Source organism: Microcaecilia unicolor, chromosome 8 (genome assembly GCF_901765095.1).
Source record: "Microcaecilia unicolor chromosome 8, aMicUni1.1, whole genome shotgun sequence".
NCBI lineage: Eukaryota > Metazoa > Chordata > Amphibia > Gymnophiona > Siphonopidae > Microcaecilia > Microcaecilia unicolor.
In genome coordinates, this window is record NC_044038.1 from 245,360,648 (window position 1) to 245,384,837 (window position 24,190).

General features: G+C 44.8%; 1 protein-coding gene across 1 annotated transcript in view; it reads right to left on the reverse strand.

The window, feature by feature from the left end:
• The window catches only part of LOC115475687 (protein MTSS 2-like), a 293,373-nt gene that overhangs the window by 14,694 nt on the left and 254,489 nt on the right, over positions 1 to 24,190 (reverse strand). The window contains exons 10-11 of the mRNA XM_030211609.1: positions 18,069 to 18,183; positions 8,633 to 8,746 (exon numbers count right to left, since the gene is read on the reverse strand). Coding sequence (XP_030067469.1) covers positions 8,633 to 8,746; positions 18,069 to 18,183 — 229 coding nt within the window. The remainder of the gene's footprint in view (positions 1 to 8,632; positions 8,747 to 18,068; positions 18,184 to 24,190) is intronic.

The following is a 24,190-nucleotide window of genomic DNA, read 5'->3' on the forward strand; positions in this document are numbered from 1 at the left end:
CTTGGTATACAGTGTACTACAGTTTGCACTCTCCAGCCACGGCAGCCCACAGAACTTCACTAGACAGCCACTAAGCAGAAGCACATCACCCAGGCCATTTTTTATGCTGTTAATGTGATGACCAGATTTTCTGTCATAGGTATCAGCATGTGCAAACTCTCATGGCTGTGTCTCTGACCTCAAGCCAGCAAGTCAAAAAAAAAGTTGGCAGACATCCCTTGCCAAAGTGACAATCTTTTGGGGGACAAGTTGGAAGAGGTGGCAGACCTCAAAAGAAAAGAACTGATACCATAAAGTCCATGTCTTGGCTCACAATCCTGCAGGCTCCTAGGAGGTTTTCCGGCATATGTTGAAAGAATACCTACTACTCTCAAAGGCGTAGGTTCACTGCCCTCATCCTTCCCTCCTCAAGTGGGCCCAGCTTCTGTGCTCCCATCATAGGCAGCAACAGACTCAAAAGCTCCAACCAGCTCCCCCAATCGAAAGTGGACAAGCTTTTGACTGGCTCCAGCAGAGCATATCTGTACTGGACGACCTACTGTTCAAATGGAGGCTGAATATCTTTTTCAAGAAAGGGGGCCCATTGTTAACCTCAGACCTGGGGGGGGGGGGGTGTACTTAAAGTAGTGCAGGTGGGGGTACACCCTCAGTTGGCATTAACGCCCTCCAAGAGCTTCAAAGCTCAGCTCATGGCATCAGAAAATGCTCACAGAGAAACTCTTCCCTTTTAAAGGCCTGCAGGGTGAAACTTGCCCCACTAGGGGAAGAAGAAAGAATCCTATTTTAAGAACTTCTCAGTGCCTAAAAAGACAGGGGGGGGGGGGGGGGGGATGTCTTCCCATCTAGACCCAAGGGCCCTGAATAAATTTCTGCCAAACAAAAGGTCAGGAAGATTCCCTGGGCACCCTTCTTCCATGATGCAGGCAAACAATTAGCTATGTTCTCTAGATTTAAAGGATGCTTATACTCATATCCAATTACATCCATGTCACAGGAGGTGTATCATATTTCAAGTAGCGAAACACCACTACCAGTACCATGTTCTGCCATTTGGTCTTGCATCCACTCCCAGTGTGTTTACAAAGTGTCTTGTAGTACTCGCAGCATTGCTATGCAGACTGGTGTATCCCTAGCCGGACGACTAGCTGGTAAAGAGCACGTCAAAGGATGGTGTGCAAGAATCCATGCAGAAAACAGTTTGGGTGTTTGCGTACTCGATTACAAATCCTAGTAACTGTAAGTCCCACCTGCTCTCAATTCAGTAATTGAAATACATTGGAGGCCTACTAGACATGGTTCAAGCCCTACCTTCCTCAGGTGAGGGCAGATGCACTCATTTGCATCACTTATCAGGTTCACAACAGCTATCAGGTCACAGCAGGGTAGATGTTGAGGTTGTTAAGCCACATGGCCTCCAATGTGCATGTCACACCCGTGGCATTCCTCCATTTGTGAGGTGCCCAGCAGACTCTGGCTAACCAGTGGTGTCAAGCCACGGGGAATCTGATAGATGTCATCTTGATCACCCCACAATTACAGCACTCCCTTCTCTGATAATGTGCAACTACTCATACCTATTGAACCAAATTTACCCACAGCTTTGAATAAACTGACTGCCTATCTTAACTGCAACTCAGAAAAGAGTAAAAAGCAAAAAAAAAAAAAAAAAACCCAAGCAAAATAGATTTTGTGGGTTCCTAACACCAGTGGACAAATACCCAAATGAAAAATAACTTAAGTATGGACTCCCCCTAAAACCACTGGTCAGAAATCTTGAGATACTTCTAGACTCATCACTTACTCTGATCTTGCAAATTCAAACAACTTTCAACAATCGTTTCTACCATCTGCAGCAGCTATGACCTCTTTCCATATATTGAAAAGATGAGTCCAATCACAGTGGTCCATGCTATGTCATGGCTGGACTACTGTAATTCCATTTGCACCAGCTCCAATTAAATACAGAATGCTGCAGCATGATTGATAGGAGGCTGGAAGTGGCATGACATCCCATCACACCCTTCCCTCAAAAACTACATTAGCTACCAGTACCTTACAGGGCTAAATTTTAGATTTTCAAGGTCCTCAGCCAAAATGGACCAAAGTACTCTGAAGAACAGATTAGCCTCTGCACACCTGTGAGACCTCGAAGGTCCTCTCAAGGAGCATCACTATCTGTACCCACATCAAAGAATTGCACAATGTGATACCTGCCAGTGAGCCTTCTCAGGAGTATCCCCTACACTCTGGAACTTACTCCCAGAGGGGCTATGTCTAACTTCAGATCACCTATATTTCGGAAAGCAGGTGAAAAGTTGGCTCTTCTCCCAAGCCTTTAATACAGCTGGTGTCCACTCACTCCACACCTGGACTAGCTTTCTGCAAACACCTGTAACTTAATTTAAAACGAATCGGAGAAAATTTTTCTTCACCCAACGTGTAATTAGACTCTGGAATTCGTTGCCGGAGAACGTGGTACGGGCGGTTAGCTTGACGGAGTTTAAAAAGGGGTTAGATAGATTCCTAAAGGACAAGTCCATAGACCGCTATTAAATGGACTTGGAAAAATTCCGCATTTTTAGGTATAACTTGTCTGGAATGTTTTTACGTTTAGGGAGCGTGCCAGGTGCCCTTGACCTGGATTGGCCACTGTCGGTGACAGGATGCTGGGCTAGATGGACCTTTGGTCTTTCCCAGTATGGCACTACTTATGTACTTATGTACTTAACCAAGATATGAGGAACTGGTCTAACTAAACATATATAGTAAATTGTCTTGAGTTTTATATTTGTTACATTTGTACCCCAAGCTTTCCCACTCATGACAGGCTCAATGTGGCTTACATATTGTATACAGGTACTTATTTGTACCTGGGGCAATGGAGAGTTAAGTGACTTGCCCAAAGTCACAAGGAGCTGCCTGTGCCTGAAGTGGGAATCGAACTCAGTTCCTCAGGACCAAAGTCCACCACCCTAACCACTAGGCCACTCCTCCACTCCACCCACCTGTTTATTCCACTTTGTACTACCTATCTTGTCCCCGTCTATATATCCGCACTTGGCCCCTCAGCTACACAGTAAAATGTCTCATTGTATTGTAGGAACAGCATTAAAATGGCTACTAGGAAAATTGCCTTCAAGGTAAGATCCTTAACCGTAATCACTGATAAGGTTTTGAAAGGAGAACGCTGAAGAATTGAGAACTAGATTAAGGTTCCAGGATGGCAGAACTGGCACGTGTAGAGGATGCAACTGATTTACACCCCTCAAGAAAACGAACCACATCTGGGTGGGAGGTGATCGACGCCCCCTGAAGCCGGCCTCTAAAGCATGACATAGCTACCAACTGCACCTTAAGAGAACTCAACGAGTGATTTCTGTACACCCTCCTGAAGAAACGCAAGGCTAACCGATACCGAAGCCGCTGACAATCCCGAACTCACACACCACAAATCGGAGGTACGCCACACCCTAGCATAAGCTATCAAGGTGGATCTTTTCCGAGCCTGAAGCATCGTAGCAATAACCGGGTCTGGATACCCTTTCCTTCTCAACTTCGCCCTTTCAAGGGCCAGGCCGTAAGACCAAAGGGGGAGAGATCCTCCATCATGACTGGTCCCTGCAGCAAGAGACCATCTTGCGCCTGGAGCCGGAGAGGACGATCGAACAAGAGCCTGACCATATCCGCGTACCAGGGATGTCTGGGCCAATCCGGGGCCACCAGGATCACTCGACTGGGATGACTGGCAATGCGAGTCAGTAACCTGCCCACCATAGGCCACGGGGAAAGGCATAGAGCAAGCCCCTAAGCCAAGGTTGCAGAAGAGCATCGATGCCTTTCCGAGCCCAGCTATCTTCCCCTGCTGAAGAAACGGGGAACCTTCGTATTGAATGCGGTGGCCATTAAGTCCATCACTACCATCCCCCAATGGGCAGCTATCTGATCGAAGGCCAGTGGGGAGAGTGTCCACTCCCCCGCCCTGGCTCCAATAGGTGGCGACTGAGAAAGTCCGCTTGCACATTCGGTGACCCCGCTATATGAGCCGCCGTCAAGAGAGAGAGATGAGTCCCTGCCCAACGGCAGATCAGGGCCACCTTGCGCTCTAGTGGTGCACTCCTGGTGCTCCCCCCCCCCCCCCCCCCGACGGTTCATGTAGGCGACCGTCGTCGCATTGTCAGAGAACTCGAACTGGGCAACAACGGAGAAGAGACAAACTCCTGAAGGGCCAGACGAATCGCCTGCAACTCCAAGAGGCTGATGGACCAAGACACCTCCGTTGAGGTCCAAATGCCCTGGGCCGGCTGTTGGAGGCAATGAGCCCCCCAACCAGACAGCGACGCATCCGTGGTCACAATCTTCCATTCCGGGCTTTGTACAGGGATGCCCGACACCAGATTCTTTTGAATGAACCACCAGTGCATGATTGTGTGCAGACAGGTCGAATATAGCACCAGAACCTCATAATCCTCCGAGAGAGGAGACCAACGGCTCAGAAGGTGCGACTGCAGGGGGCGCATGTGAGCTCTGGCCCACTTTACGACGTCCAAGGTGGAGGCCATGGAACCCAGAACTTGTACATAGTCCCCAGCCTGCGGGTTCGGAGTTTGGAACAGAGCTCACAACTGACCCTGCAACCGCTGTGCTCGAGCTGAAGGAAGAGAAACTATCCCTGTTCGGGTATCGAAGCACACTCCCAAGTATTCCAGTGTCTGGGAGGGCGTAAGGCTGCACTTTGGGAAGTTGATCACCCAGCCAAGCGATTGAAGCAATTCGACCACTCTGTCGGTTGCCCATCGACTCTCCTCGAAAGAAGATGCCTGCACAAGCCAGTCGTCTAGATAAGGATGGACTTGAATCCCTTCCTTTCTGAGATATGCCGCTACTACAACAAGGACCTTGGAAAAAGTCTGGGGTGCTGTGGCTAGGCCGAAGGGCATCGCTTTGAATTGAAAATGACGACCGGGCACTGCAAAGCGAAGAAAACGCCTGTGGGGAGGCCAAATTGGAATGTGTAAATAGGCCTCTGAGATCGAGAAACGTCAAAAACTCCCCTGGCTGTACTGCTGCGATTGCTGAGTGGAGGGTTTCCTTGCGGAAATGCCGAACCCGTAAGGACCTGTTGATGTACTTGAGATCTAGGATGGGTCGCCAAGAACCGCCCTTGTATGGCACCACAAAATAAATGGCTTCCTATCAGAGAACGTATTACTTTCAAAATCTGCACCTTGGTCCATAAGATTATCTACGGTGTTGTCCCAGGTTATATGGTCGACCTGATCAATCTCCCAATCAGAAATAGTACCAATTCATCACGGTCTTACCTGAATATCCACTACCCAAATTGTAAAGGACTAAAATACAAGACTACCCATTCGCCCAACTTCTCTTACATAAGCACGCTTCTGTGGAATGATCTGCCAAAAATGTGGGAAAACAACTTACAATCACCTAAAATTCAGAAAATTATTAAAGACTCACCTATTTGGAAAGGCATACCCGAATGATCCAACTTAAATGCCTCAACCCTGCAACACTTCATTATCAAAGATCGTATTGGACTTTATCAAACCCTTCTACCCTAACCCAACGATTGTATCTTATCTTCCCTATCCCATTATACATCTTTGTACTTGTCCCTCACCGGACTTGGTGAATGCCTTTACGGTATTATGTAAGCCACATTGAGCCTGCAAATATGTGGGAAAATGTGGGATACAAATGTAACAAAATAAATAAATAAAATGGAGTATCGACCGCACCCTCTTTCTGCTGGGGGTACAGGCTGGACGGCTCCCAGTCGTTGTAAGTTGAGGAGGGTGTGATGAACTGCCCGCACCTTGGTGGGAGATTTGCAAGGAGATTCCAGAAACGAGTCTACTATCGGACGAGCCAATTCCAACTTGTTGCCGCCTCTGATAACCTCCAAGACCATCTGTCAGATGTTACCCTGGTCCACTCCACCGGGAATGGGGACAGCCTGCCCCCAATAACCGGCTGGAGATGGACCAGGGCCCCATCATTGGGCGGATCTGGCTGCGGTCTGGTTTCTGTTATCGGAAAGGAAGGTCTGCCTGTCACTTCGAAAGGGCTGAGGTCTCTGAGAAGACCTTGCTCTCTGAAAAGAGGCCCCGCGACCTGGACGGTAACGACGTGTATCCCTAAACTTAGGTCTAGGTCCCGCTGATCGCACAAATTTGGACCTGTCCTCCGGGAGGCGCTGGCCCTTAGAGTCACCAAGGTCCTTCACAATCTGTTCTAGGTCTGACCCAAACAAAAACTTTCCACTAAAAGGAAGCCTTGCCAGCCGTGACTTAGAGGCCACGTCTGCAGCCCAATGTCGCAACCACAGCCAGCGATGAGCGGTGACCTCTAGGGAAACCTCCTTCGCCGAAGCCCTCAAAAGATCAAAAAGAAGATCCGCAAGGAAGGCTAAACAAGACTCTAAGGCCGGCAAAACAGCTACAAGGTCCTCCGGAGAGGAGGCTTTCTGTACCCATGATAAGCATGCCCGCACCACATAGTAGCCACAAACTGAAGCTTGCAGGGAAAGGGCTGCTACTTCAAAGGACATCTTCAAGCAAATCTCCAACTTACGATCCTGAGGGTCCTTGAGCGCCATGCCACCCTCCACAGGGAGAGTGGTTTTCTTAGTGACTGCTGTGATTAATGAATCCACTGTAGGAACCTTCAGCAAGTCTAAGTCAGCAGCAGGCAGCGCGTAAAGACGCAACATAGCTCTAGCAACCTTAAGCCCGCTGTCCGGCATATCCCACTGTGCCGAAATAAGGATTTTCATGGCCTCATGCACATGAAAGGAATGAGGTGGGCATTTGGTGCCAGACATAATAGAGGGCACCAGACCTGTTCCCCCTGACGATTCAGGAGATGAAATGGCCAAAACCTCAAAAGCCCTAATAATCAGGGAGGGAAGCTCTTCCCTGTGAAAAAGGCGGGCAGCCGTCGAGTCATCCCCCTCCTCAGAAGGCAGGGTGACCTCATCTGCCAAATCCAATGATTCTGAGGGAGAGCCCGGAGACAAAACCGGGCCATCTGTGTCAGATAACTCCTGGGGATACAAAATCTCCACCCGGGGACGTTTTGGCAGGAAAGACTGAGAGGCTGCAGCAACTGAAGTTTGCTGAGGAAGAGACAGGACTGCCTGAAGAGAAGCTCCTGATTTCTTAAGAAGAAAGGCATTGTGCATTAATAAAACAAAATCCAGGGAAAAAGGAACTGAAAGGGACTCCCCCTGCTCCCTCTAAATTGCTTTCCTCCATCGGAGCCTGTGCCACAGAAGCATGCTGTGCCTCCTTGTCTGTCAACCGCCACATGCGGAGCTGGTCGTACCTGAGAGGAAAAAATGGTGCCCGCCGAAGCACGCTGCACTAACTGCCCAGAGGAAACCGCCGAAACTATCCCCTGTGCTTCCGACTCACCGGACGCCTGAGGGGAACCCCCATCGCGCTGAACACCCGCTGTGGGCTGACGGCGGCACGACTCATACTCCCCCGACGCTGCTCTCTGGCCCCCACACCGGGAGCAGCGCTTAGCCGCCTCAGAAGGCAATGACATGCTCCACAAACGCCTGCCCCTCAAACAGACTCGACAGCCTGTCTAGCTCCTCCACATGATTAAGCAAAAACAAAGTCTCTTAAAGAGACGCATACCTTTTTTTTTTTTTTTTAATACTCAGGAGAGAAAGGAAACACCCCATCAGGCCCACAGCCCCGGGTGAGGGAGGAAAGGTAGGGGGAGACCGGGAGGGACCTGGCACCACCAGGTGTACACCAGAAGCTACAAACAACCACTCAACCCCTGACTGTGCTAAACTAGGCCCAAAGGACACCAGTAGCCAGATCAAACCAGAGCTGCAGAGATGTCCCTGCACCTGCTAGATAGAAAGAATACTGAGCTTTACTTGGCTGCACAGGTCCACATATAACAAACATAGTAACATGGTAGATGACGGCAGAAAAAGACCTTGACTGTCCATCCAGTCTGCCCAACCTCGGAGGTTCTCTCTATCTCCACCTGCTGGTAGAGGGACACAACCCACAAGTCTCTGGATTGATCTGTTGGAAGTTATGGGAAAATAAATAAAAAGTAGAACATCCCTCTTGTGACAAGCTTTAATCCACCAAACTCAATCCTATACCCTCTGTTTTATGGGCACTCAATTGTGATTCAACCCCTTCCCCCCCCCCCCCCCCCCCCCCCCCCCACACACACACACAAAAAAAAAAAAAGAACATATACATCTAATCCCCCTGCCCCCAAACATTTTAATAAAAAAAAAAAAACTCAATCCTGTAGCCCTCTATTTCCTGATTAAAAGGAAGACACAGAGTCACAATACCTCACTACCAGCACCATCCACACACACCCTTACTTCCCAAACTCAGCATTGATGGAGTCGGCTATGAGAAAATTCTTTTACAGATTTTGTACATTGAACATAATGTGCATAATTTTAAAAGGATTAAAAAAAAAATCTAAAATCTGCCATACAACCTAGTTTTTTTGTTTTTTTTAATGTTGTTGGGACTTGTGAAGAATGGCAGCCAGCTGACAGTAGCATGAGGAAAGAGAAGTCTTATGAGATCTCTTATGTACGATAAAGGCTAACAAATACCTTTGTTACAGTATAAGATGTCACAGACCAATGACCATCTGCAGACTGACTGTGCATTATATTGCTGTTCTCGCCTCCAGTTGCCAAGTGTGGAAAACTGACAGCCTTCTGGTCCTGTTAAACAAACATAAATATATATTTTATTTTATTTATTTAGATTTTGCTCAGGTGAGTTACATTCAGGTACACTGGATATTTCTCTGTCCCAGGAGGGCTCACAATCTAAGTTTGTACCTGAGGCAACGTAGGGTTTAGTGACTTGCCCAAGTTCACAAGGAGCAGCAGTGGGATTTGAACCAGCCACCTGATTGCAAGACCGGTGCTCTAACCACTAGGCCACTCATCCACTATATCTGTAGCTATATTTGCTATACTGTTAATAACACCTCAGTAATCTTCCCAATTGCAAATACAGTAAGCAGCAGCTATCCGTGTACTTGTTTATGTTTATTTTGATTAATCGCTACTTCATGGCAAAGCCAAATCTAAGTGAATTACATAATTTAAAACCACAAAAGGTTTAAAAACATACTTAGAAAAGGAATGCCATTTCAGATAGTAAAGAGAAGAATAAAAGCTAAAAACAAGACTATAAAAATATACACAAATAGTGCTATATAGCTAGAACTGATCATGGGCACTGCCCAGAAGACCACACTAACTCAAATCAAACACCAGGGTAAAGTGGCCATAATTGCTCTGGTAGAGACTCAAAGTTAGTAAATTCCTAAATGTTTTCTCTTCAGTGTTAGTAGCATATTGCCATTTGTTGTGCAACAAGTTTTTCTTACTTGATGACAAAAGGGATGATAATACAAGGAGAAATTAGATCTTACCTGCTAATTTACATTCCTTTAGTCCCACCGGACCGGGATTGAACTGATGGGTTGTGCTCGCCTTCCAGCAGGTGGAGACTGAGAAAAAACTGTGACTCCAGAGAGCCAATAAGAGCCCTGATCATGTGACCCTAGCCTCAGTATTTGACTAACAAAGCAGGAAAGAAAGAAAGACCTTCTATGCCTTATGGAATCCTAGCAGCCACAAAGCACCCGGCAATGCCAGGTATCAGAGCTCACCAGCAACTCTCACCAGAGAAGTGGTATGGCTCACTTGTATTATAGCTCACCAGCAACTCTCACCAGAGAAGTGGTATGGCTCACTTGTATTATAGCTCACCAGCAAATCGCACCAGAGAAGTGGTATGGCTCACTTAAAGTTTCACCTATATATATACCAGCAACTGTGGACCCCAGCAACTCTCACCAGAGAAGTGGTATGTCCCTCCTATAGTAAAGCTCACCAGCAACTCTACCAGAGAAGTGGAATTTGGCACTTGAATTAGAACTCACCAGCAACTCTCAGCAGAGAAGTGGTAAGGCCCTCTTAAAGTTCTATATATATACTAGCATCTGGTTTTTTTTTTTTTTTTTTTTTTTTTTAAATATTCCGCTGAAAAAGTGACGAAACATGGGAGGGGCCTGGTCCGGTCCGGAGGGACTAAAGGAAAGCAAATTAGCAGGTAAGATCTAATTTCTCCTTCCTTAGCGTCCCTCCGGACCGGACCAGGATTGAACTGATGGGAAGTACCAAAGCAGTAATCTTACGGGAGGGACCCTATCAAACCCGATGCGAATACTGGAGTTGCAAAGACCGCCTATTGGCGACAATGACCATCTAGTGTATAAAAGTACTCTGAGGACCCAGAGAAAATCATCCTGCCAAGGAACAACCGATTATCAAGTTGTGGAACGTGTTTTAGCCCTTACTGTAACTGTCCCCGGAGAGAAGACAATTAGAAGTCCTGATTTCTTTAATGTATCAAGATATAGTAAGGAAGAAACGGCCAAACCCTTACGCCGACCGACTAGGAGAAAAAGACAGGCCCAGCGCCGAAAATGTTCCATAGCTGTGAGATACCGTGTAACAGCTCCCTCAATTGGTAAGATCTCTGTTAATATCAAAATTATTGAATTTCCTGTGATCTTGTACTCACAAAGAAGACCCCAGAACAGAAAGAAAAAAACAATTGAGAAAGATGAAAAAAAAAAACATGAAACTCCGGTAGACAGAAAAAGAAGGGACCAGAAGAAAAAACAAATGCAACTTGCAGGAAAAGAAAAGAGAGAACATCCGTTATCCAACAGAGAGAGACATGGCTTGAAGACGCAACCGCAGCATAGTAACAAATACTGAAGCATCAAATCCTGACTTAGCTCAGCAAGGCCGTAGAACAGCCAAACCATAAGGCAAAAAAGAAACCTGGTCTGGATGAAAGATGGGAGTTTGGAACAGCAGGGCCCTGCAAACAGGAAGATGTAGAGAAGACGCCAAGAAAGATGCTGAAGATCCGCATATCACGGACCGCAGGACCTATATGAAGCTGCCAGATCTACCGGATCCCCATGTGTCTCGATTTCTTGAAAAAGACAAGCTAAGAGAAAAAAATGGAGGAAAGAGATAGAGAAGACTACTGCCGCAAGAGGGCATCTCCCCCTGCCACTGACGAGACTTTTCAGCGAGAGACCAAGCAAGGAACCTGTGACGACAGAGCGAAAGCAAAAGGTCTAGAATTGAAGCGTCCCATTAAGGTACTATCAGCTGCAGCTGACAACACTCAGAAGGTGAGAGTCCATTCCCCTGGAACTAGGGTGAAATAAAAGAGAAAAATGCTCTTAATTAATCCTTTTTTTTTTTTTACTCCGCCACATGGAAAGGTGAAAGTGGCAGTAAGGCGAAAACCTACCCATGCTAAAAGACTCGTCTTCTGCCATGTGAAGAGTAGATTCTACATTCTTCTTTGAGAAAAGACATAGGCTACTGCCAAGGAATTGTCCGACAGACTCTCAACTCCTCGCTATCCAGAAGGGAAAGAAACTCCTCTAGAGCTAAATAAAGTATGCAAATTTCTAAGAAATGGAAGGACTGACAAGTTGCCAAAGAAAACCACTGAAAACGGGGTAGCCTGCCTAACCAACGGGCACCCCAGCCACAGAAACTGAGAAGGGACGATAAAAACTGTCCACTGTGTATATTCTACAGACATACCTGCAGTGAGGATGTTTAATCTCAACCAGCAGAACCGAGTGCTGCACTACTGAGAATACAGAGACTATCTCAGCTGAAGGGATTCATCCGAGAGGAATATCTGGATATGACAGAATATCAGAGAAACGTCAAGAAAAGTATAGCCCAGGAAAGAACTCCAAAAGTCGCTGTCATGGACAGTAACCTGAATATAATGTTGAACATAAAGAATGCGACCTAGAAGCAAGATTTGAATGTGGACCACCTTTAGTAGCCAGCCTAAGAACTGGCAATATATATATATATATATATATATATATATTGTCCCGCTCAGTCTAAGACCTGCCAACTCTCTTGATAATAAGTTTCCCTGATTAGTCGGCCATCTAGATAGTGGAACGTAGAATTCCCTCTTCCAAAAGAGCCACTGCCACCAGTACGAAAAGTTGGGTGACAGCAGGAGGGACTGTTGCGATATGCAACAGCAGAGCCTGAAATGGAAAAAAATGGTGTCCCAGAATCTCAAACCGTACCAAACTTTTGGAAGCCAATCCTGAAAGGAATATGTAGATAATCTGCCAGCAGATCTAAGGATATTAAAAAAAAAAAAAAACAGTGCCCTGCACGAACTACCAGTAGGACATCTACAAATGTCTCCATACGAAAAACATGTGACATTGAGACTGGGGTAGAATACCTTGAAAACAAACAAAATAGGATGCTTACAAAGCCAAAAACTTGAAGATCCAAGAACCGCCAACAAACAAAATAGGATGATTCCATAGCAAAAAGCTTGAGGGTGCAAGTGCCGCCGTGGATAAGCTTTCGCCAAACATTGTCCTGCACGAAACGTCACTATAACGAATTGAAAGTTCTTGTGACAAAGTTTTGATACTGTAAGAGCGCGATAGACGGTCTTGAGATTCCCAATAGACTGAAGGAAAACTTCTGCTTGGGAACTAGAAAGTAAAATTGAACTCTGACAAATGGAGCAAGGAAATGGCCGAAGGACCAAGAGCCTCTGTAAAGTCTCCCTTACCTCACCTGAATTGCTGTGAGAGCGATAGGGAGACTGTAGGAAGACATGTGAGAGAAGCTTGGCGAAGAGAAAGCATAAATATCTCGAATAACGTGCCAGAAGCAGTGGTCAGAGGAACTATGACCGTAACTGAGCTGCAGAAAAACAGAAATCCTGAGCTACCAAATCTCACATGCAACACTAGGTCCCTAGGCCAGTGCCCAGATACGAACAGAAAAAATGATGTATACAAAAACTGCCGTGTAATTAGCATTTCATCCCCTAAAGCTAAAGAGGGAAGAAAAAACAGTCGATAACTATGCACCCATAGAAGATATGTCATACCCGAGAAGGTATAGAATGTTCTGCTACAGGATTATCTATAGTCCCAGATGAATTGGCAGCCGCTGTAGATGCACTAAATAGCCATCAGACACCTAAGCTATCTGAAAAAAGAAACTCCTCAAAATGAGATACATACCAGGCAGTCCACAGCTGAAGATGCTACCCCTGCAAGGAGACCACCAGTGGCTTTTGCGCTAGAGACTAAACCTGAGTGCGCTAGAACTGAAGCTATATGAGTTAACATACCTGGGCATTATTCATATTTACTTATTATTGACTTGCTTGTTTGTTTATTCATATTTTTCAGTGTCGCTGCTGCAGAGAAAATAATACGCGACTGTAACCATGTCTGGGAAAGGAAAAAATTCTACACATACAGAAAGAATTAAAACCATGGAACAACCTCCACACTGGAGACCCACAGACAAAAATTACCATAGCTTACACAGCAACAAACATCAAACAAATTGTGCAAATGCTGTGCATAAAGGCGAAAGCAAGCAAACCTTCCCAGTAAAAAGTAGATTGCATAAAATAGACTAATAGCACCATGGACTAACCCTGGGCGAACCATGAATCCACATGTGGAGCTTAAATCCATAGCTGAGAATCTTTTACCCTGGAATGGCGACACTATTACAGGCCATTGTAAGCCACATTGGGCCTACAAATAGGTGGGAAAATGTGGGATACAAGTGCCATCAATAAATGTGAGTGACCTTTGAGAAAAGAAAAAACCCTGGATGACTCCCCTGAAAACTGCAGCCTCAAGGCCATAGTTCTTGTTCGAAAATGTGTGGAATATGCAGCAAAGTCAGGGAAAAAAATTCTCTTCTCCTGAGATTCAACAGACTACAGCCAAAAACACTACCTCTGTTCCGTTCTGCACAGTAGAAAAATCAGAAAAAAATGGCGCCGCGGAGGAGCTACAGCTGCGGGGGGGAAAATGGCGGCCTTCCGCGCCAAAATTAAAAGAATGAGACACTAAAAAAACAGACGCGATGGACCAGGCCAACAAAGCAGGAAGAAATCGCTGACGCCCCACGAAGCAGAGGGACCGAAGAAAAGTCTAACTGCGTACATGAACGATCCAAAAAGACTACACGCCGGCACTGACCAAAACATGCTTTAGCCTCCCCTGCATGGCGGAGCTCTCGCTTCGCGCCTTTTTTTTTTTTTTTTAAACAAACCGTCGCCCGCTGCCCAAAAATGCGAGGAAACAGAGTTAAGAACTTCGCGGAAGAAAATGCTCCTTAAAGTCCCGGTCACTGTGTCGTTTTCCTCTGGGTTTTTTTTTTTTTTTAACCAGCTGAGCTAGAAAAGGAAAACGTGCTGAACAGTAATAGACGCAGCCTGGGTTTTAACAGCTGAACTTGCTCGTTAACAGTCTGGGGAAAGAAAGAACTCCCTCTTTTAATGTCCTTTAAAGTAAAAGTGGCTGCCTCTCCCAAAGGCAATACACCTTTCTAAGCAAAGGGTAGCCCTTCTCGTTAGCAGCCTGGGTTTGAACAGCTGAACTTGCTCGTTAGTCTGGGAAAGAAAGAACTCCTCTCTTTTAATTTCCTTTAAAGTAAAAGTGGCAGCCTCTCCCAAAGGCAATACACCTTTCTAAGCAAAGGGTAGCCCTTCCCAGCTAAGTATGGGAGATGAGGAGGAAGGGTGGGGGTGAGAGACTCGGGGCACCCGAGTGTAACACCCCCGAGGCTGGACAAGAAAGAAAGAAAAGAAATACCTATCTGTCCAGGCTCTTACTGAGATTCCCCATGCACAGAACTATTATCATTAGCAATAATATTATTAGCTTCTTAAAGAGAAAAAGAGAGACTATTGGGCTCACTTCCTACCTGCTGGGAGACTGAGAAAATACTGAGGCTAGGGTCACATGATCAGGGCTCTTATTGGCTCTGGAGTCACAGTTTTTTCTCAGTCTCCACCTGCTGGAAGGCGAGCACAACCCATCAGTTCAATCCTGGTCCAGCCCGGAGGGACGCAAAGGAATGGATACTTGTTTTCATATCATCAAGGATAGGATCTGCCCTTGATGCAAAGTAAACATAGTAGATGACGGCAGAAAAAGACCTGCACGGTCCATCCAGTCTGCCCAAGAAGATAAATTCATATGTGCTACTTTTTTTATTTGTACTGTCCTCTTCAGTGCACAGACCGTATAAGTCTGGCCAGCCCTATCCCCGCCTCCCAACCACCAACCCCGCCTCCCAACCACCAGCTCTGGCACAGACCCTATAAGTCTGCCCAGCACTATCCCCGCCTCCCAACTACCAGTCCCGCCTCCCACCACCAGCTCTGGCACAGACCGTATAAGTCTGCCCAGCACTAGTCCCACCTCCCAACCACCAGCCCCAGCACAGATCGTATAAGTCTGCCCAGCGCTAGCCCCGCCTCCCAACCACCAGCTCTGCCAGCCATTCTAGGCTAAGCTCCTGAGGATCCCTTCCTTCTGCACAGGATTCCTTTATGTTTATCCCACACGTTTGAATTTATCTTCTTGGGCAGACTGGATGGACCGTGCAGGTCTTTTTCTCACGATGGCACACAGTTTGTTTCTTTCATTTGGTTAACATGTTTTTGTGTTTTTCGCAGTTCATACAGATCTCCAATTATGTCACCTCTGGGCTTTCCTACAACTTGCTAAGCACTCTTTTGCTCAATATTCATTTCCAAAGGTTATTTAAATTTATTCATATCTTTGGATATCAAGGGGCTTAATCTTGTTAAGTGGCAGAAGTTATGGTGCTGGGCCTTATGAATGGAATTGTTTTACCTCCTGGTTTGAACAAGAGACTTATTTATGGACTTAAGTGCCAACTTAAAGCACACTTGATGTGTTTGGCTTTCTCTGCTACTATTGGTTAAGTATAAAGCTGTGCTTTGAACATTTTTGGCTGTCTATTTAAATTCCTGATGATTGTTAGAATTTAATTCTTGGTATGTTTTGTTTTTATGTTTTTTTGTATTTTTGTGTGCATATTGTACCTCGCCCTGGATAAGGGCGGGTTATAAATAAAAAATCTAAATCTATTTGGCACATCAACCAGACCTTATATATCTGCAAGAAATGCACTTGAAATATCGTAATTCTATCAAATTGCATAGCAAACACTACTAAGTTCTTGGCTTTTTGTCACCTAAAAAAATGATGTAGCCATTTTGTCCTGACCTGCCTTCCAATTAGACATTTCATCTCAGTAATCTGACAGAAGGATGTGTATGGTTACAGATGGCAATAGCTTACAGACCCCACTGTTATGTAATATTTATGCTACTATTATGGACTCCTAGTTTTTTGTATTGTTTTTTCTCTAGGGAGCTCGCCATGGCTCTGGCCCATGGCACACCATCCCCTCTGCTATGGATTTTAATCTCCTACTTGATCTCACCTTAAAACAGCATTCCCAAGCCTGACCTTGGGGAATCCCAGCAAGTCAGATTTTCAGGATATCTGCAATGAATATTCATGAGATTGATTTGCATGCACTGCTACTACTGCATGCAAATTTCTCTCATACATATTCAGTGTGAATATCCAGAAATCCTAGCTGGCTGCCATTATGAATCCAGAGCACAAAGAGGCCCATCCTGGACCACTAGGTAACCAAGGTGACCCCTGGAAGTTTGAGAATTGTGGAAGGGAATCAAATGGAATCAAGAAGCCTTGATCATTAGAGAACTGGAGAGGGAGGTCACATGCACTGCCACTGCAGATATTTTTTAGGTTGGCACTGCATTACATGCTTTTGACAGATAGCATGAGTGCTCCTGAGCTACTCTGTCCCTGTATATATGTAGTGGCCCATAAGTGTGTACCCTGTGTGGTAAATGCAGGGCAGATGCTGAGCACCCCCCCCCCCCCCTGCAATTACTACACAAGCGTTGCAATTTTTGCACCTTAACTGCAAACATTAAGGTGCAGTAAAGTACAAATACTTCATGTACTATGGGCCCCTCTTGTGTTACAGATAATTATTTATTCCAGGACTTGATGCCTTTACAAAATCAAGGTCAAAGCGGTTTACAAATCAATGAAAAAAGAAAAGCAGAATCTCCAATAAAAAATATCACCACAATCAGCCAGCATATTAAAATCGGCATAGAATACAAACACATGCACCTTGTCTTTTATGTTTGTAAACCATTTTGAATGAATTTACTTTACTTTACCAGGGGTTTACATTCCACTCACACCTCAGAAGATTTGAAGTGGATTACAATGTGTGGAGATGAAGTACAATACAGATAAACCAGTAAGAATTACAATACAGATAAAGCAATACAAATAAGAATTTGTTTCAGTTATAAGCAATGCTAAATAAAACTATAAAGTTACAAACTTCTCCTGGTGGGATTTTATTTTCCTTGAATTGATTAGGATACTTTCACCTTTTTGCTGAAGGTTTGCACCTAGACACTCCACACCTTATAATTTATTGATATAGAGGACGACTGAAACCTGGGTTCTCAGTTTCAACTGAAATGGTCTCAGTTTCAACTGAAAATGAATCAGCAGCTAAAAGTTTGGCTGAAAATCAAAACAACAACAGTGCCTCACAATGCAGATCCTCCCAAATCAGCTATTGCTACCACCTTCCCTGCCCCCCGGCAGAGGGTGGGTCCTTCTGGACCACACTCCTGACCACAATCCCTCTACCCTCCCCAGGCATACCTTGAAATGTCCTGGTGGTCTAGTGGTCTCTTCCAGGCAATAGCAATTCTCAGTTGCTCTTGCTCCTGCTGGTTCCTTAGTCATAATGGCTGCTGTGACCTCCCACAGCCATCTTAGCTGCTGGTGCACATCCTGGTGGCCATTTTAACTAAGGAATCGATGGGGGGCAGGTTGTCGGGCAGCCTGAGGTGGCAGAGGGAGAGTTTTGGTTTCAGCCAAAAATGCACTGGATTTCAGGCCAGATTTGGTGCCGACTCTGAAAACAAAATTTGGTCAGCCTCTATATTGATGTTTAAAGTCAAAGTTTGCTTTACAGAAAATATAAATAACACCATTACCACAGACTTCAAGTCTATGCAATACAGCACCTGGTAAATATCATCTGGTAATAATGCATTAGTTGATGTAAGATGAAGTCCTTCAATTGAGCTGGAGATGGAGTCCATGGAGGGGACATGTCTTATTGATCCATGTGTATAATTGCTGTGCAAGGGGGGAAAAAAACAAGAAAGTGTGGGTAAATTATTTTTTACCTGCTAATTTTCTTTCCTTTTGTAACCCCAGACCAGTGGAGACAACTGGGGTTTGTGCTGTCCTGCCAGTAGATGGAGACCGAGAATTACTGAGCTGTGATGTCTTAACTCAAAAACCATGCAACCCCCTGGCCAGTCACTGTTTATCATAATGAAGAAGAGCAAAGGCAACAAAGCTCCCCTAGGAACTAATGAACCACTCAATAGAGAACCACTTACAATGGAAAAAGCCCTCCAGTCTAAAGATCCAATAAGAATAAGCTAGCCAGAATGAAAATGTTTATGCATCAAGAGATAGAAAACAAACTGGTGCTAAGAACCATCATTGAGTTTGATCATCTAATCTATGACAAACGACAAAAGAATGCACAGATTTCCAGTTTGCTGCTGTGCAAATTCCATGAGAAAGTAAGGAGTGCTCTGTCCAAGAAGCAGATTGACCCCTTTTAGAATGCGCATTTTACCTCCCTGATCACAGATCTTGACTTTTAATACTACATTCATCCCTACACATACCGCTGGACACACTCTGGAATTGGTATTGTCCCCACACTCCTGTTCTACTTTGACCTTTTCTAAATTCTCAGCCATACCAGTGCCATGGTCAGATCACCTACTCATCTCTTTTGCACTTCTCCTACTGCATTTTCTTCCAAGGTTCTATCCTATCCTGGCTCATTCTACTGCATCAATCCCTCTATGATCACCCCCTACTCTGTTCACTCTTTCTCCCAAATAACACTTCTCGCCCCTTACCCAAACAAGCTTCTGTTTTGGACACTGTCCTACGGCAACACTTTGACCAACTTGCTCCTTGCCACCCCTCATCAAGACGGCATGTTGTTCGCCAGCCCTGGTTTCATGAGGTTTGAACCTACTTAGGCAGCATGTTTAAACACTTGGAGTGTGCATGGAGAAAACACAGAACCGAGACCTTGCTTCATCGTTACAAGGCAAATTACACACACTATAATCATCAGCTTAAACTTGAGATACAAAACTATTTCACCTCTCTAATCACTAAATCCTCTAACAGGCCAAAAAAAGAAAAAAAAACATTTTGCTGTCCTTTCTGATTTGATCTCACCTAGAATCTTGACTTCTCCCACTGCTAGTCCTTCAGCATCTAATTTTGCTGATTTTGTTTCCTCAACAAAAGTCTGTTGGGTAGACTTATACGGTCTGTGCCAGAGCCGGTGGTGGGAGGCGGGGATAATGCTGGGCAGACTTATATGGTCTGTGCCAGAGACGGTGGTGGGAGGCAGGGCTGGTGGTTGGGAGGTGGGGATAGTGCTGGGCAGACTTATACAGTCTGTGCCCTGAAGAGGACAGGTACAAATCAAGGTAGGATATACACAAAAAGTAGCACATATGAGTTTATCTTGTTGGGCAGACTGGATGGACCGTGCAGGTCTTTTTCTGCCGTCATCTACTATGTTACTGAACTGTGTTCTCAGCTCCAGACTTCTGTTGTACCCTGTTTCATTCCTGTTTCTAGCACCCCCCCCCCCCCAAGTCCCCACTTCTTAACCTACAAGCTTCTTCCTTATCGTCTTTTAGCACTCTCACTCAGCTTTGGCACTTGATCCAGTCTGTTCATAGCCTGCCTCCTCTACCCTACATGGCTTAGCTCTTGTTTTATCCATGATTAATAGCCATGATTAATAGTAGTTTATCTACAGGAGTTTGTCTCCCCCACTTCCCCCAGTATTATTATGAAAGGAATGGAAAAAAAAGTGAGGACGTTATAATGCTTTTGTATTGGTCCATGGTGCAACCGCACCAGAAATATTGTGTTCAGTTCTGGTTGCCGCATCTCAAAAAAGATATAGTGGAATTAGAGAAGGGCAACGAAAATGATAAAAGGGATGGGACGACTTCCCTATGAGGAAAGGCTGAAGCATCTAGGGCTGTTCAGCTTGGAGAAGAGATGGCTAAGGGGAGATATGATTGAGGTCTATAAAATAATGAGTGGAGTGGAACGGGTAGATGTGAATCATTTGTTTACTCTTTCCAAAAATACTAGGACTAGGTGGCATGCGATGAAGCTACAAAGTATTAAATTTAATACGAATCGGAGAAAATGTTTCTTCACTCAATGTGTAATTAAACTCTGGAATTTGTTGTCAGAGAATGTGGTAAAGGCAGTTAGCTTAGAGGGGTTTAAAAAGGGGTCTGGACAGCTTCCTAAAGGAAAAATCCATACACCATTATTAAATTGGACTTGGGGAAAATCCACTATTTCTGGGATAAGAAGTATAAAATGTTTTGTACTTTTTGGGATCTTGCCAGGTATTTGTGACCTGGATTGGCCACTGTTGGAAACAGGATGCTTGGCTTGATGGACCTTTGGTCTGTCCCAGTGTGGTAATACTTATGTACTTAAATAGACCTTGGCACTTCCTATTCTGAAAAAAAAAAATCATTTTCTCTTACTCTACTGTTTAGCAGATATTGGCATCAAGGACCAAACTCTTCAATGGTTATCCTCTTTCTTGTGTGATAGATCTTATAGAGTAATGCTTCCTTGTAGAGGATGACATGAGGACAAAGTTTGTCCCCATCCCTGCAGGTTCTGTCTTTGTCCCCACCCCATCCCCATGGGCTCTGTCCTCATCTGCAGAAGCCTCGAACAATTATGATTTAAACTAGTAAAAAAGCCCCGTTTCTGATGCAAATGAAACGGGGGCTAGCAAGGTTTTCTTCTGTGTGCATGTGGGAGTGTGTGTGTCCCTGCCCTCTGCCCTCTCTCCCTTCCCCTGTGCTGTCTGTCCTCTCTGTCCCCTCCCCCCTCGGAGTCGAGTCCTTCAGTGTTAAGTTTCCTGCTGTGTTTGTGTTACAAAGATAGTGAGGGCTTCTGCCCTCTCTCCCCTCCCCCCTCTGAGTCCTTCACTGTTACAGAGAGAGTGATTTGATTTCGTGCTTTGCTGTGTTTTCCTTCACTGTTTGTGTTACAGAGAGAGCGAGGGCGGGGCAGACACTCACGGGGAAACCGGATATCTCTCCCCCTTCACACTTCTGGCTGGAGGCTTCATTTAGAACGTTGGTAGTGCCTTTTATATATAGAGATCTTTTAATCACAGTATAAAAAGGAATATGCTGTGCAACTATTGTGTATAAATTAAATAGAAAACAAACAGCGAGCAGCTATAATAACCCTCCTCACCACCACCCTCTACCCCTCCAACCCCAATAATAGCCTTTCTTCATATGAGATGAGTTCCATCCCCATTAGCATTTTGGTCGCTCTTCGAACCTTTCCTAATTCCACTATATCTTTTTTTTAGATACAGTGATCAGAATTGAACACAGTACTCAAGGTGAGGTCAAACCATGGAGCAATACAGAGGCATTATATTATTCTATCTTTGCATAAGATGGCTATAGTGCCATGGTCAGTCTGAAAGGTACAGCACAAAACATGGAATGCTGTCTACAGATGGCATTCCCCCTGGTAAAGTTGATGAGTATTTCTTATGGGGATATATAGCTTCCGTTAAATCTAAAGTAGTAAGACTCTCCCTGCTGCACTGCTATAATCACAGATTTAAAAGGTATCGTCTTATTTTCTTTTCTCTGTTTTATTTTATTTCTATTGATCACCAAAAACTTGGAACCTTTAGAAATCTGACCGCTGAGGTTCAGAATTGGATGAAGACACCTTCTTTCTTTGGAACTACAAAATAAATGATATAACATACTGTTCTCTCTTCCAGAGGCAGAACTGGAACACTTCTAACTGAATTATCTTAAATAAGGTCTGCTGGACTGCTGCCACTTTTAGGCAAACATGCTGATTCCAGAAATGCCTTGGGAAGAGGCCAAGCAAACTCGAGTTTAACCATCCCAAACAACTTCTAGTACCCAAAGATCTGTGGTTATCTGGGCCCACCTGTGGTAAAATTATTTTAGTCGACCTCATACCAAAGGCAACCGAAAGCAGGCTCACAAATCTTCATTGTGAATTCTTGGAACTACCTGAGAAGTCTTTCAGAGAAATTTTAGCCTCCTCTATGTCTACATCAAAAGTTCTGACTTTTGAAAGGAAATCTACTGCACAGAGGAGCACTCATTCTTCCTGCTCTATATCACCTGGGTTCCCTAAAGCATCTTCAAGACAAAGAACCTCTAAAAGGTGGTTTGGGGCAATCTTCCAGAAGTCTAGGAACTCAATGACATGTAACCAATTCTTCTAAATGCTCACCAAAAGGCAAGCCTCTTTTACAATATAATTACTAAGATGTTTTTTTGAAGTAATATCTGCAGATCAATTTCTGAGCCAGAGACAAAGCTGAGGAACTACAAGAACCACCATACTTGTTTTTGCTGAAGATCTGATTAATTCATATAAAGCTTCCAACAAATACTTTGTGCCCAAATTTAAGAAGGTTGGTCCACAATCCTTCCTCACCAAGAACTTCACAGCTTTTTCCACCAATTGCTCTGACCACCTAAAACATGTCTGAGCTACATAATCTCAACGGACAGCTGCCTGCAAGGCTGAGGCAGAAACTTCAAACACTTGCTTCAAAAGACTCCATCCTGCGGTCCTGGGGATCTTTCAGTACTGCACCTCCTCTCAAAGAGGATAACAGCATCTTTCTTAGAAATCTTTTAGACTGCTGAGACACTACCAAGAAAAGCCTAGCCATAGATCGCTTAACATGAAAGCTAACATCTGGGACCTCCCATTCTGCAGAACTGATATCATCTATCACCTGAAGGACACATTTGGAAGACTTTCTGATACCAGTCAAAAGGGGTCCTGGGAACTAGAACTGGGCTTATCTACCAAAATCTTAAAGAGTAGACAAAACCTGAGAAATTAGACAAATACTCCTTTACAAAAATATGGACCACAGAAAGATTCTCTCCAGGTGGAACTTCATCCTCCAAGAGGATCACTTCCTCTAGCCTAAATTGCTGCACTGACAAATATAGCTCCTCTACTCCAGAGACTAGATAAAGCCAATCATCCTGATCATCCAGCCTTTCCATGCTAGGCAGCTTAAGAGCTACATTAGGTAAATCTCTGCCCATACAAAAGGCTCTGTAGGCAGAGAATAAATTCAGGCAGAAATTCTAAGCAAAACCTAAGTCTTGTGATCTAACTGCAAGAGAAGGATTAACTGCTGTCAGTTCGGGGGGGGGGGGGGGGGGGGGATTAATTGAAGAGGCGCGTCTCTAGTAGCAACTGCTGCAGGTGCATAGCTGAGATTCCTGCCAAACTGGGTCTACACAGTTTCAGCCACATTAAAACTACCAGCTATACTTGGCCAGACGAACTATAGCACTGCTCATCTGAGTCTTTCAGCACCAAGAGAAGAGGAAACTGCAGGTTTCTTCTCACACTCTGCATTTTCTCACCACCACAGTAGCTGACCTTCACTCCCCTCAAACTTGTTTTTTATCCTGCAGCAGTGTTATAATGAAAACACATCAGCAACCCTGCACTGACACTAGTCTGACAAAGCAAACAGTGTCAAAAGCAAAAGCCTTCTAGAGCAGCCACTTTTTTTTTCAGGTAACCACAGTGAATAAAGACTGAAGCAGAACTGATAACAGGCAACTACTAGTCAAGTCGTTTAGCAGCAATTAAGTTCAATGTCCACCCCCCCCCCCCCCCACCCCTCCCAAGGGAAAGGTCCAAAGAACAACAAAAAAACTAATGGGTCCCCCAGGTGTTACACACCTAAAAAATATTTTTTATATATGACTGACCAAGGAAATGGAAATAAAGTCTTCGACCACTAGAGGTTACATAAAAAGTCTACTACCTACAGGAGACTGAGAAATACCTTAAAGGGTTCTTAAGTGATGACATCACAGCTAAGCAATTCTTAGTCTTCACCTGCTGGCACGACATCACACACCTCAAGCATCTGGACTGATATTGTGGTTCTCTTACTGCAGTAGTTGCCAAACCTGGTCCTGGAGACATCCTAGCCAGTCAGGTT